Consider the following 14,362-nt stretch of genomic DNA (forward strand, 5'->3'; position numbering starts at 1 on the left):
GTTAGGGAACTGGGGTATCCATGGGGTCTCTGTAGCCTGGGTGCTGTCATGTCTCTGCATTAGCCTGCTATAGACTCCTAGCCTTGTGATCTGACCCAACAGACCTCATTGTTAGGGAACTGGGGTATCCATGAGGTCTCTGTAGCCTGGGTGCTGTCATGTCTCTGCATTAGCCTGCTATAGACTCCTAGCCTTGTGATCTGACCCAACAGACCTCATTGTTAGGGAACTGGGGTATCCATGGGGTCTCTGTAGCCTGGGTGCTGTCATGTCTCTGCATTAGCCTGCTATAGACTCCTAGCCTTGTGATCTGAACCAACAGACCTCATTGTTAGGGAACTGGGGTATCCATGGGGTCTCTGTAGCCTGGGTGCTGTCATGTCTCTGCATTAGCCTGCTATAGTCTCCTAGACTGGGCTGATGCAGACAGACTGGCCCCCAGGCTATCTGACATGACCTGATCTGGCCATGTACCATCCCTCCTCACCTGGCAGGTGGAGACTCACCTGCGCTGGTCTCAAAGGTGACAACATTGCTGGAGATGCTGTGGTATTCGTTGGAGTACACCCTCAGGCGGTACTTGGCCCCTTCGATCAGCCCCGCCAGCTTAATGGGCGGCTGGTTCACTGGTACGCTTGACACACTGCCATTGCCTTGGAACACAAGAGAGGTGCCAATCATACTACGTCATTGGGCGTGGCCAGGCTACCATGGTAACAAAGTAAATAGGAAGGGTACCACGTAATGATGCGACATGGGTGGAGCTGTTTCTTCCCCTATGAGATGGTGGGCCACTGGAGTAAATTGAGACTGAACCAATGCAGCACACACACACCCTCCCTCCAACATCCACCACTCATTAACATCCTCGTTGAAATGAATAGCTACATCAGTAAACCAATGTCACGTATACGGCTATGTTAATAGAATTACTAGAGAGTGAAAGTGAATAGAGCTGCAGCTCTTTAAGGAAGCTTTTAAAATATGGCTTTTAGAGGATTGTTTTTGGTTCATTTTCTTCTCAGTGGAAGTGAAACCACATTTTTCTCCTGGGGATAATGCTCCTGAAAAATATAATCTAAAAAGGTGACTTTTTGTGGAGCGGGAGAAGAGGTAGAGCTAGAGAGCAGGTGTTCCTTCAGGCTACTATAATACAGTGGACATCAAAGTTTTACGAAACTAAACTCCCGCTGAATTGGCAGCAGTAAGTTGGTTGTATTACCCTGACTGGTGGAATTTAAATGGACCATTATGAAACACTCTGTATTCTGGAATAGCAAAGGGCGGGAGGGTAGAGAAGCACTGTGTCTCAATTACCCATAGTCCTCCATTCATCTCAATAAAAAGGGCGGGAGGGTAGAGAAGCATTGTGTCTCAATTACCCATAGTCCTCCACTCATCTCAATAAAAATGGCGGGAGGGTAGAGAAGCACTGTGTCTCGATTACCCATAGTCCTCCACTCATCTCAATAAAAAGGGCGGGAGGGTAGAGAAGCACTGTGTCTCGATTACCCATAGTCCTCCACTCATCTCAATAAAAAGGGCGGGAGGGTAGAGAAGCACTGTGTCTCGATTACCCATAGTCCTCCACTCATCTCAATAAAAAGGGCGGGTGGGTAGAGAAGCACTGTGTCTCGATTACCCATAGTCCTCCACTCATCTCAATAAAAAGGGCAGGAGGGTAGAGAAGCACTGTGTCTCGATTACCCATAGTCCTCCACTCATCTCAATAAAAAGGGCGGGAGGGTAGAGAAGCACTGTGTCTCGATTACCCATAGTCCTCCACTCATCTCAATAAAAAGGGCGGGAGGGTAGAGAAGCACTGTGTCTCGATTACCCATAGTCCTCCACTCATCTCAATAAAAAGGGCGGGCGGATAGAGAAGCACTGTGTCTCTATTACCCATAGTCCTCCACTCATCTCAATAAAAAGGGCGGGAGGGTAGAGAAGCACTGTTTCTCGATTACCCATAGTCCTCCACTCATCTCAATAAAAAGAAACACACCGATGGTGAAAACGAAACGCGGCATCTTTTCAATGGAAAGACGTGCCCCTTCACCAAGCTGTGGGCTGGTGGTGGCGCACGCAAACCTGTGACATCATGCACCATGCTATGACATGACCTTTGATCCCCTGAAAGGGTGACATCCTCATATAGCAATCATCATACAGCAATCAACCAAATTCATTCCAAAGCTTAGTACATCCACTGCAGCCTCTGAAGCTACTAAACCAAATCATATGAAACAAAATGCATCCTTGACTAGGCAACAAACAGGCCTGAAGCACTGCGAAAATCAATCAGTGGGAAGAATGTCTGACTAATATAAAAACACATTCCTTACAACCATTAAAACATGAAGCTGAAGCTAATGATTAAAATGCCCATGTAAAATGTGTGTGAATAAAGACAACATCCTCCCTCCCCCTCACTCTTACTCTAAACAGTTAATAGAAAAACAAGCCACACAACCAATCATACACACAGCCAGCCAGCCAGACACACAGCCAGATAGCCAGGCAGACAGACACACAGCCAGACAGCCAGGCAGACAGACACACAGCCAGCCAGAAACACAGACACACAGCCAGCCAGAAACACAGACACACAGCCAGCCAGACAGCCAGCCAGAAACACAGACACACAGCCAGCCAGAAACACAGACACACAGCCAGCCAGCCAGAAACACAGACACACAGCCAGACAGCCAGCCAGCCAGACACACAGCCAGACAGCCAGGCAGACAGACACACAGCCAGCCAGCCAGCCAGAAACACAGACACACAGCCAGCCAGACAGACACACGGCCGGCCAGCCAGCCAGACACACAGGCACGCTGCCAGCCAGACACACAGCCAGCCAGAAACACAGACACACAGCCAGCCAGACAGACACACGGCCGGCCAGCCAGCCAGACACACAGGCACGCAGCCAGCCAGACACACAGCCAGACACACAGCCAGCCAGCAAGGCACACAGCCAGCCAGCCAGACACACAGCCAGCCAGCCAGACACACAGCCAGCCAGCCAGACACACAGCCAGCCAGCCAGACACACAGCCAGCCAGCCAGACACACAGCCAGCCAGACAGGCACCCAACCAGCCAGACAGATGAAGCAGCAGCATGATACTGGGTAGTAGCCATGAAGTATGCACACTGCACAGTATGGGGAGTTAGGACATCATAATACACAATGCGTATGAACAATACAAAGACACATTTCCAAACAGAGAGATGGACAAAGAGCAGGAAAGAGGGAGAGAGTTAGGTATCTTGTGTGTTAGAACTATGTCATTGATACAGTGGAAAACAGATCAATGTGTGCACATGCTCAGCTCCTGTGAACATCACCCTAACATCTTCTCTTTTCACTCAGGATGATTGAACACACACATATACTGACCTCACTGTACCATCAGTATACTGTAGTAAGTAGCATATATTTAAGGAATGTTTTCATTAAACTGTGTATTTCCCTCCAGTAAAATGAAACGTAATTCTAGATGGGTCTCTCTCTCTCTCTCATCTCACTTAACAGTGGAGATAGGAAGAGAGTTTGGGATTTTGTGCATTATAACTGTGTCATTGATATAATTAGAAAATGCTGATAAACAATATACAGTTATAAGAACGTATAAATAATATACAGTTATAGGGACAAGTTCTTCATAGTTGTGTGAGAACATCACCCCATCCCTGGGTTTCTCTCTCTAGCTCTCTCCTTTCACAATTTCCTCTTTCAAAGTACTGACTAAGATCTCTCTTAATTTCTCCCTCAGCCTCACAAAATACTTTCTGAAAGGAACTTCTGTTCGAACCGGAGAGAGAAAATGAACACGGGCACAATGAAAGGCAAATCCAACAAAGGGATTTTTTAAGAAAACAGAAACTCAAAACCTCCAATCAAAGTACAATAAAAACTGGGGGTGCTATAAAATAACACAGTCATTATTTAAATGGAAATCCCACAGAGTATATGATATATTTCACTCTATCTACAGGTATACAGATCATAATCTGACTTATATAGGCAATTGAACTCAGCTCTGCTGAAGCAAAATGAAATGAGAGTTGAGAGTTTCCCCTCAGACATTCCCTGGGAGTTTTATGAATAGAAAGGAGAATGTTGCATGACTCGCCTCCAAATAAAAGCCTAATTTCTCTACTAGAGTGAAGGACTGTCATGAATTGGACTGGATTTCTTTAATAAAGTCAGTTTGGTGTATGTCTCTGCCCCAGGAATGCCTCACAGTTCCTTTCAGAAAGCCTAGTATCTCTGCAGAGATAGACAGTCTGAAAACTGACTTCACTATTGACATTTCTTCCTAGGATGGGTTTTGAACTGTAGTTTTGATACGATAGACTTGGGTTAAATACATATGTAAAATCCTTTCAAATACTTGAGCTGGGCTTGATTTAGTTTGACTGTTGCAATGGCACAAACTCTGGTTATTTTCTTATTTTCCAGCCTAAGAGCTGACAAACTCTGGCTCTTTTCTTATTGTCCAGCCTAAGCTCTGACACAAACTGGGTGTGGATCTTACCGTCCAGTGTGAACTCTAGCTGGAACTCGCTGCTGCCGATCGGGAAGTTGTGGTTCCAGCTGACGTTAGCGTAGTTACTGTTAGGCTTCACCGTCAGGTTCCAGATCACCCTCCCAGGAGCCATGCCTACAAGAGGGCAGGGCGGGGTCAGGGTGGTGTCAAGGGAAAGATGGAGCAGAGAAGGGTGTGTTACAACAGCCACACCCGCAGGGTTGCAATCACACAATGGTTCTAGGGTTAGATTTCGGGCTGCCCTATAAACAGTGGATTGGACCAGTGTTATATTTGAACACCTTTAAGGAGTGTCAACGTTGATGTCCACTCCACAGTTAATGCCTTAACCCTTCTAGGGGTGTCCTGATTTGTAATGGAGGTGCCCAGTAGTCCAGGTATCCACTTAATAGGAACACGGCATTGAACAAAGTGAACAGCCCACAAACACCCTCTTAACTTTATACGTTGGATTCTCACAGCCTGACCGAACAGCGTTGAGTTAATGGTTACTTTCCAATACTTTAAAGTGACTTGATTTCCTGTAACCTATTTCCAAGGAGATATGACAAGGCAATGAAGTGGTATTGGAATGCAGCCAGTTCCTCCAAATGCTTCCTTCCTGGTCAGGAGAGAGTATCCAATCAAAATGCTTCAAATTAAAGCATATTCATTTATCACTTGAATCTTGGGGAAGATATACAAATAACACAACACACCTTTAAAATGTCTCTTTAAAGGTGGCATCCATTGTCAATCTATTTTATCTACACTGCCATGGAAGAAAATGACTGAACTAAAAGCAAACAACAGATAGGCCTATTGTATGTACCCAACACATTTGTATCTGCTTGCTTGGTGCTGGTGACCAACACAGGAGTGGTAGTGGTAGTAGAAGCAGTAACAGTTGTGGTAGTAGTAGGAGTAGTAGTAGTAGTAGTAGTAGTAGTTGTAGTAGTACTAATGGTTGTAGTAGCAGCGGTAGTAGTGGGAGGAGGAGGAGGTGGGACAGTTGTAGACATGGAGACGTCTGTAGGCTCGACTACAGGGCAATGGGAAGAGAGCACAGGGTTAAAGACAAAAGCAGGAAATCACAGGTAATCACACACACCAATAGAGACACAGAGAAAAAGTAAATGAAACAATGAGCAGAAAGGTGATATGGAATTTCCCAGAACCAGCACTGTTGACTGATGCAGAAATAAGGAAAAGGCAACAGTCCAATTAACAAAAAGAGGTAAACAGAAATATACTGTTTTTTTATAGATAATTGTCCTTTTAAGCATTAGAAGTTAATAATAAAGTACATGTTTTATTGTGTGGGTAAATACAACAGTAAGGATTTATCTGGGACTAGGTATTCATAAATAATTTACTCATCACACAACCCATGATGAGTGTCTTAAATGGAATTTCAGTGCCCCCAAGTGGCCAACTGATGCTATGACACACCTCACCTCCATCCTGGCCCAAACCAACAAACAGAGCAGCTCTTTGGTGTGTGGATTTTCTTCTAGAATAACCCGGAAGTTATGGGAAATCCATATTTAGATACCCTACTGTTATTACGAAGGAGCTTTGTTTTCTTTGGAAGCCATTTTGAACATCATCATCACAGTATCTACAGTGAACAGAGGGGGGCACATTCTTTGTAGGACTTCTTGATACGTTTCTTTTTACCTTGTAGTGGATGAACATCTCCATTTGGAGGATCCCACTAGAGAGCAGATGAACTTATATGCTTGTTGAACTGCATCCCTCCCTCCTCCCTCCCCCATGCATAGTTCCAAACTCCCCCAGGTCAGACATGACAAGCAGCATGCTAGAGAGAGCCAGCCATGAGAGAAGAAAGAAGAGTAAAATAAGGTATCAGTACAGGCAGGTGCTCAAGAACCCTTGTTGCCCAGGTAACACTCAACAGCAAGCCAGAGATCACATTGGCCCCAAGCCATGTCAAATCTAAAATATGTGCCAATCCCAGGCTGTGTCAGTCAAAAGGCAGAGACCAGAGACATTGCCCCCCAAATTGAAATGTGTGCCATCAGGGATTGGGTTCAAAGTTCAAACCTCAGAAAGAGCAGAAAGTTGACACTGACTACACTACAGGGGATCCTGACCTGGACTTACAGTACATCAGGACTACACACAACTAGGATAGAAATGCATGTCCAATTCATGGTCAACTTTGCTGAAAATACTGAAGGTTGAAGCAGAGACTGTGACATTAATTGCTTAAAAACAAATTCCTTTACCATTACAGTGTACATTAGAGTGTTACAACTGACCACATACTGTAGGTTCTATGATCAAGATCAAATAGGACCCTTGTTCAATCCCTGAAAGCACACAGCGACGCACAGATACACCAACAGATATAGTGACAGATAGAGAGACATCACAGACAGACGGAGGACAGACAGACGGAGGACAGAGGGGAAGCCAGTGTTTGTTAGAGTGCAGTTCCGTCCAGTACAGAGAACTTTGTCTGATCACAGTACAAAGCTCTCTGTCAAGATGAATTGTTCATTTATTTAGATGACAATGTCAACCCTTATGGCTGCTTACTAATTGTTCTATTAAATACATCTACTGATTGACATTTCAAATCGCTTTAATTGTTCGAAGAGAACTCACAGTTACCCCTTAATTTGTTTTGTTTGTTTCCTACAGCGTAAAAGTAATCCACCCCTTTTTGAGGATAGAAAGTGCCTGGGTCTGTACTACTGTCATCAGTAGGGGGGAGAAGAAGTAATACGGAAATGCAAAGATGACATGGTCACTAATTTGAGCTGGTCACCATTGCTCAAAAATGGAGTGAGAGAGTCGGAGAGGAGTAAGACATATACAGACAGATGGGCTGTGCAATTACCGTTACCTGCACCTGAGTGGTCAGTACCTGAGCTGATAAAGTATTCTGTTAACATCCAGGGAGAGACAGACAGACAGAGAGGAGGGCGAGGGAGGGGGAGACAGGGGAGTGAGAGACATGGGAGATGGAGACAGGGGTAGACAGGGGAGAGGGAGACAGGGGGAGACAGAGACAAGGGAGAGGGAGACAAGGGAGATGGAGGGGGAGACAGGGTAGAGGGATGAGGCGGGGAGACAGGGGAGATGGAGGGGGAAACAAGGGAGAGGGAGGGGAGACAGGGTAAGGGGAGACAGGTGAGGGGAGAGTGGGAGAAAGATGAGAGAGAGGGGGAGACAGAGAAGAGGGGAAGAAAAGTGAGAGACAGCAAGTGGAGGAGGGAAAACAAGTGGGAATCAGAGAGGCTGAGAGAGAAAGACAAAGTGTTAAAAGACACTACAGATGGTCAGCCACAGGAGAGGAAGAGAGACAAAGAGAAAGATAAGAGGTCAGCCACAGGAGAGGAAGAGAGACAAAGAGAAAGATAAGAGGTCAGCCACAGGAGAGGAAGAGAGACAAAGAGAAAGATAAGAGGTCAGCCACAGGAGAGGAAGAGAGACAAAGAGAGAGCTAAGAGGTCAGCCACAGGAGAGGAAGAGAGACAAAGAGAGAGCTAAGAGGTCAGCCACAGGAGAGGAAGAGAGACAAAGAGAAAGATAAGGGGATAGAAAGAGAACATTCTGACAAAAGAGCACAACGACATGCAGACAGGCAGGCAGAAAGAGACAGACAGAGACAGAGACAGACAGACAGACAGACAGACAGACAGACAGACAGACAGACAGACAGACAGACAGACAGACAGACAGACAGACAGACAGACCAAGAAGGAGAACACTGAATGGTTCTACACTCAGAGACTGACTGACCTATTGATCGCTACTAACACCAGTGTGTGTGTGTGATGTGTGTGTGTGTGTATATGTGTGTGTGTATATGTGTGTGTGTGTATATGTGTGTGTGTATATGTATGTGTGTGTGATGGGTGTGTGTGCATATGTGTGTGTGTGTATATGTGTGTGTGTGATGTGTGTGATTCCCAGAAAGAGCTAAGACTAACCCAGAAATAACACCTTTTTTTGAATCACTCTTGTTTTGTGTGTACATAGTATAGATGGTTTCATTTTTGGATTCAGTCTTTGTGAAGTTTGTCACTCTAAACAGTGAATTAACAATCTGTATAGATACGTTCTGGTTCTCTGTTCGATGTCTCCTCTGCAATGACCCCCAAATCCTTCATTACCCAGCATACTACATCATTGAAGAAGAAAAAGACATTCTGTGTGTGGCCCAGGAAAGACATGACCATGCAAGCTGGTGACATACTGCATATCAGCCTTAAACAACTCACCTGTAACTCACAGTAAACATGTCACCCCCCACAAATGATGCAGCGACCCCCTTGGGCCAAGTCAGATATTGCGTGTGACTCACACGTTTCAGTTCATTACTATAGCTCCCGCCTTGGGCCAATCAGTGGCATTTTGTAAATGCAGAATCTCTAGGGCAAGACGCATCCTTCGACCACGTTTCATCCATATCGGGACAGTGCTGTCTGAGATATCGCGTGTGACTAAGATCCATAGTCCCCTCCCCGATATCATCGTGGGGGACAACAATGTGTCTACATACATGTATGTGAGTATGTGTAATAGCAAAAAGGTCTGAGTTGAATGTGTGTCTGTGTGTGTGTGTGCCCGAGTGTGTGTGTGTGTGTGTGTGTGTGCATGCAGTGGCGAGGCGACTCACCTTCATTGGTGAAATGTGGAGACTCCCCAGCGTAGACCTTCCCTGCTCCCACCTGTGTGTGGGCCGCCAGGTAGAACCTGTAGCGGATAGCTTGGTCTGGCAAGCGGAGTCTGTAGGCTGTCACGTTAGGTAGGAAACTCTCCATCTGCATGTGGCCCACACGCGACCCGTTCACTACAGGGGCACACACACACACACAACACACACAGACAGCTAGTCAGCTAATGCAGAGTGCAATCTATCAACATACCATAATCTATTCTTAACATTAGTTTATCTCTGTTATGAGCTTAGATTTGAATCAATTAGAAAGACCTTTCTGACCCGGTAACTTCTTGTTCAGTCTATACCACTGTGTCCAGAACTGATCACCTGTCATCTATCATCTATCAAATCATAAGTGCTCACCTCACTGTGTATCCAATCAGAAGGGCTCACCTGTTTGGTACTTGACTATGTAACAAATCAGAAGTCCTCACCTGTCTGGTAATTGACAGTCTAACCAATCAGAAGGGCTCACCTGCTTGATAGTTGAGTGTGTATCCAATCAGAATGCCGTTAGGCTCCAGGGGTTTGTCCCACTCCAGGTGGATAGACTCTGGACTACTCTGGACGATCTTAAAGAACTGAGGAAGATCTGGCACTACACACACAGGGAGAGTAGAGGGAGAGTAGAGAGGGAGGGCGAGAGAGAGAGGGAGAGAGGGAGGGAGAGAGAGAGGGAGGGAGAGAGAGAGGGAGGGAGAGAGAGAGGGAGAGAGAGAGAGGGAGAGAGAGAGAGAGAGAGAGAGAGAGAGAGAGAGAGAGAGAGGAGAGAGAGAGAGGGAGAGAGGGAGGGAGAGAGGGAGGGAGGGAGAGTGTTAAAGGTGTAGTAGCGAATCTTCTACGATGTAAAAACATACTGTAATTAATTTGTCTGATGCCCTAGTTGGTGTTGTCCTTCCCTCTCCCAGTCTCACCTCCTTCCTTGGTATGGAAATCCACATGGTTGCTAGGCGGCCCATCGTAACGACTGTTGGCGACCACCATAAACATGCGGTAGTGGCTGTATGGCTGTAGGTCTGTCAATATGCCAGTAGGCTGGGCCACGGTACTGTAGAACCCTTTAGTCTTCTTCTCTTTATTCACATGCAGACCCTTCACCATGCTGCCCTCACGCCAGTAGTACAGCTGGGAGAGAGGGCAACACACACTGTCGTCACAGGCTGTGTGTGTGTCTGTGTCTGTGTGTGTGCCTGTGTCTGTGAGTGTGTGTGTGTGCCTGTGTGTGTGTGTGTGTGTGTGTGTGTCTGTGTGTGTGCCTGTGTCTGTGAGTGTGTGTGTGTGCCTGTGTGTGTGTGTGTGTGTGTGTGTGTGTGCGCCTGTGTCTGTGAGTGTGTGTGTGTGTGTGTGTGTGTGTGTGTGTGTGTGTGTGTGCGCCTGTGTCTGTGAGTGTGTGTGTGTGTGTGTGTGTGTGTGTGCCTGTGCCTGTGAGTGTGTCTGTGTCTGTGTCTGTGCCTGTGAGTGTGTCTGTGTCTGTGTGTGTGTGTGTGTGTGTGTGTGTGTGTCTGTGTGTGTCTGTGTGTGTGTGTGTGTCTGTGTGTGTGTGTGTGTGTGTGTGTGTGTGTGTGTCTGTGTGTGTGTCTGTGTGTGTGTGTGCCTGTGTCTGTGAGTGTGTGTGTGTGTGTGTCTGTGTGTGCGCCTGTGTCTTTGAGTGTGTGTGTGTGTGTGCCTGTGAGTGTGTCTGTGTCTGTGTCTGTGAGTGTGTCTGTGTCTGTGAGTGTGTCTGTGTCTGTGAGTGTGTCTGTGTCTGTGAGTGTGTCTGTGTCTGTGAGTGTGTCTGTGTCTGTGAGTGTGTCTGTGTCTGTGAGTGTGTCTGTGTCTGTGAGTGTGTCTGTGTCTGTGAGTGTGTCTGTGTCTGTGAGTGTGTCTGTGTGCCTGTGAGTGTGTGTGTGCCTGTGTCTGTGTGTGTCTGTGTGTGCCTGTGAGTGTGTCTGTGTGTGTCTGTGTCTGTGTCTGTGTGTGTCTGTGTGTGTCTGTGTCTGTGTGTGTCTGTGTGTGTGTGTGTCTGTGTCTGTGTGTCTGTGTCTGTGTGTCTGTGTGTCTGTGTCTGTGTGTCTGTGTGTGTAGTCGTGAGAGTCCAGTTCTCACCCTGTACTCCTTGAACTCTCCCTGGACAGTTTTGGGGTCTACCGGGGTCCAGTGGACGTTGACCTTGGTGCTGTCAATCTTTGACACATGCAGGTCTGTAGGAGGGGCTGTAGGCTCTGGGGAAAAACACACACAGGTAGGACATCACCAGCATGATGAGTGAACATGTGTGTGTGAGAGAGAGAATGAGAGAGCGAGAGAGAGAGAGGAAGAGAGTGAGAGAAGAGAGCTAAACATTTGCGGCAAAAGATTATGAATAGAAAATAAATGTTGCTTCATTTGTATATTGGTTTGTGAGTGCACATACTGTCCTCCCCAGAATATCCTATGATGATGTTGGACTCAGGTCCTGCTCCAAAGTCATTCCTGGCCTGCAGTTTGATCTCATAGGGAACGTAGGTCTCTGTGTCGTGGACAATGTGCTTCGTCCCAACCGTAGTCACGTTGTTCCATTCCTCCCCCGTATCCTTCCGCCTCCACCACACCGAGTAGTGCAGGTTAGGGCCGTTTTGCTCTGTGTCCAACAAGGGCTGGAGAGCACAAAAATACACACTAGCAGTATAATTAGAACAACCTTGTCTTTGAGGGTATAATGACTGTGTATGAAGGGGAAAGGCTGAAACAGTGACAAACAGTCACTCACTCACTCACTCACTCACCTCCCAGCTGATCTCCATGTTTGTGTTCTTGGTACCCCAGCCTTTCAGGCCACTAGGGAAAGCATCAGGAGCTGAAACACACAGGGGCACAAAGAAAAATGTGATCTCTCTGGCTATAACATAATTCCCTCCCTCTATCTATAATAGTATTGTAGCCCACATGCACAAACACACATATGAACACACACATGCAAATGCATGCACAAACACACTGATACGCACACACACACAAATATAAACACACACACACAAATATCCCTCTCATAGAAACATTTACACTAATATCTCATACACACTGCCTTCATTCCTTTGGAATGTTGAAGCATTAGACCAAACTTACCTGTTATTCTTATTGGAGTGAAAAGAGAGAAAGAAAAAAGATGGAAAGACAGAAACAGAGACAGAGAGCAGCGCGAGGGATTGACAGAAACAGAGACAGAGAGCAGCGTGAGGGATGGACAGAAACAGAGACAGAGAGCAGCGTGAGGGATGGACAGAAACAGAGACAGAGAGCAGCGTGAGGGATGGACAGAAACAGAGACAGAGAGCTGCGTGAGGGATGGACAGAAACAGAGACAGAGAGCAGCGCGAGGGATGGACAGAAACAGAGACAGAGAGCAGCGTGAGGGATGGACAGAAACAGAGACAGAGAGCAGCGCGAGGGATGGACAGAAACAGAGACAGAGAGCAGCGGTAGGGATGGACAGAAACAGAGACAGAGAGCAGCGTGAGAGATGGACAGAAACAGAGACAGAGAGCAGCGCGAGGGATGGACAGAAACAGAGACAGAGAGCAGCGTGAGGGATGGACAGAAACAGAGACAGAGAGCAGCGTGAGGGATGGACAGAAACAGAGAGAGAGCAGCGCGAGGGATGGACAGAAACAGAGACAGAGAGCAGCGTGAGGGATGGACAGAAACAGAGACAGAGAGCAGCGCGAGGGATGGACAGAAACAGAGACAGAGAGCAGTGTGAGGGATGGACAGAAACAGAGACAGAGAGCAGCGCGAGGGATGGACAGAAACAGAGACAGAGAGCAGCGCGAGGGATGGACAGAAACAGAGACAGAGAGCAGCGTGAGGGATGGACAGAAACAGAGAGAGAGAGCAGCGTGAGGGATGGACAGAAACAGAGAGAGAGCAGCGCGAGGGATGGACAGAAACAGAGACAGAGAGCAGCGTGAGGGATGGACAGAAACAGAGACAGAGAGCAGCGTGAGGGATGGACAGAAACAGAGACAGAGAGCAGCGCGAGGGATGGACAGAAACAGAGACAGAGAGCAGCGTGAGGGATGGACAGAAACAGAGACAGAGAGCAGCGCGAGGGATGGAGAGAAACAGAGACAGAGAGCAGCGTGAGGGATGGACAGAAACAGAGACAGAGAGCAGCGTGAGGGATGGACAGAAACAGAGACAGAGAGCAGCGCGAGGGATTGACAGAAACAGAGATAGAGAGCAGCGCGAGGGATGGACAGAAACAGAGACAGAGAGCAGCGTGAGGGATGGACAGAAACAGAGACAGAGAGCAGCGTGAGGGATGGACAGAAACAGAGACAGAGAGCAGCGTGAGGGATGGACAGAAACAGAGACAGAGAGCAGCGCGAGGGATGGACAGAAACAGAGAGCAGCGTGAGGGATGGACAGAAACAGTGAGCAGCGTGAGGGATGGACAGAAACAGAGACAGAGAGCAGCGTGAGGGATGGACAGAAACAGAGACAGAGAGCAGCGCGAGGGATGGACAGAAACAGAGACAGAGAGCAGCGTGAGGGATGGACAGAAACAGAGACAGAGAGCAGCGCGAGGGATTGACAGAAACAGAGACAGAGAGCAGCGTGAGGGATGGACAGAAACAGAGAGAGAGAGCAGTGCGAGGGATGGACAGAAACAGAGAGATGGAGAGAGAGGTAGAAAAGGCCACAGATGTTACCTGCAGGCAAGGCACTAGACAGTGAGGGATACAGGGAGGTGCCCTCTGTGAGGGGAGCAGAGGGGTAAAGGTCAGAGGTTAAAGAACATTAGTACAGTGGAGGAACCCCCATCCACTACAGTACTACAACTGGTGCAGGCTGACGTTTCCCCTAGACACTGATCTTTGGTGACTTTAGCATTTTCCCCACTAATGGTTAAGGTTAGGATTGGGGAGGGGAAGCTGATCCTAGATCTGTACCTAGGGGAACCTTAACTTTGGAGCACTACAACTACACGACTGGGAAACCATGGAGTATGATCCACCACGGTCTACATACACAACTATTAGTAGCAGAAGTGTGCTTGACAGTAAATACAGTGACAGTCCAACATGCAACCACTTCAAGGCACATTCATGCATTAGAATCTAGAAGTGTTATCTACGAGGGCTCACAACAATGTTAAGAACATGACG

General features: G+C 47.3%; 1 protein-coding gene across 6 annotated transcripts in view; it reads right to left on the bottom strand.

Annotated features, from left to right (window-relative positions):
- LOC115131660 (neurofascin-like) overlaps positions 1 to 14,362 on the bottom strand; it is a 173,849-nt gene that overhangs the window by 17,177 nt on the left and 142,310 nt on the right. For 4 of the 6 annotated variants that reach the window (XM_065002691.1, XM_065002695.1, XM_065002685.1 and 1 more), the window contains 9 exons: positions 13,907 to 13,951; positions 11,981 to 12,051; positions 11,629 to 11,851; positions 11,322 to 11,437; positions 10,151 to 10,361; positions 9,712 to 9,834; positions 9,192 to 9,365; positions 4,547 to 4,672; positions 507 to 653 (listed from right to left, as the gene is read on the bottom strand). In XM_065002691.1, the coding sequence (XP_064858763.1) occupies positions 507 to 653; positions 4,547 to 4,672; positions 9,192 to 9,365; positions 9,712 to 9,834; positions 10,151 to 10,361; positions 11,322 to 11,437; positions 11,629 to 11,851; positions 11,981 to 12,051; positions 13,907 to 13,951 (1,236 nt within the window). The remainder of the gene's footprint in view (positions 1 to 506; positions 654 to 4,546; positions 4,673 to 9,191; positions 9,366 to 9,711; positions 9,835 to 10,150; positions 10,362 to 11,321; positions 11,438 to 11,628; positions 11,852 to 11,980; positions 12,052 to 13,906; positions 13,952 to 14,362) is intronic. The other 2 variants (XM_065002701.1, XM_065002707.1) reach the window with 2 other exon arrangements.

This window comes from Oncorhynchus nerka, linkage group LG2 (assembly GCF_034236695.1).
Source record: "Oncorhynchus nerka isolate Pitt River linkage group LG2, Oner_Uvic_2.0, whole genome shotgun sequence".
Classification (NCBI taxonomy): Eukaryota; Metazoa; Chordata; class Actinopteri; order Salmoniformes; family Salmonidae; genus Oncorhynchus; species Oncorhynchus nerka.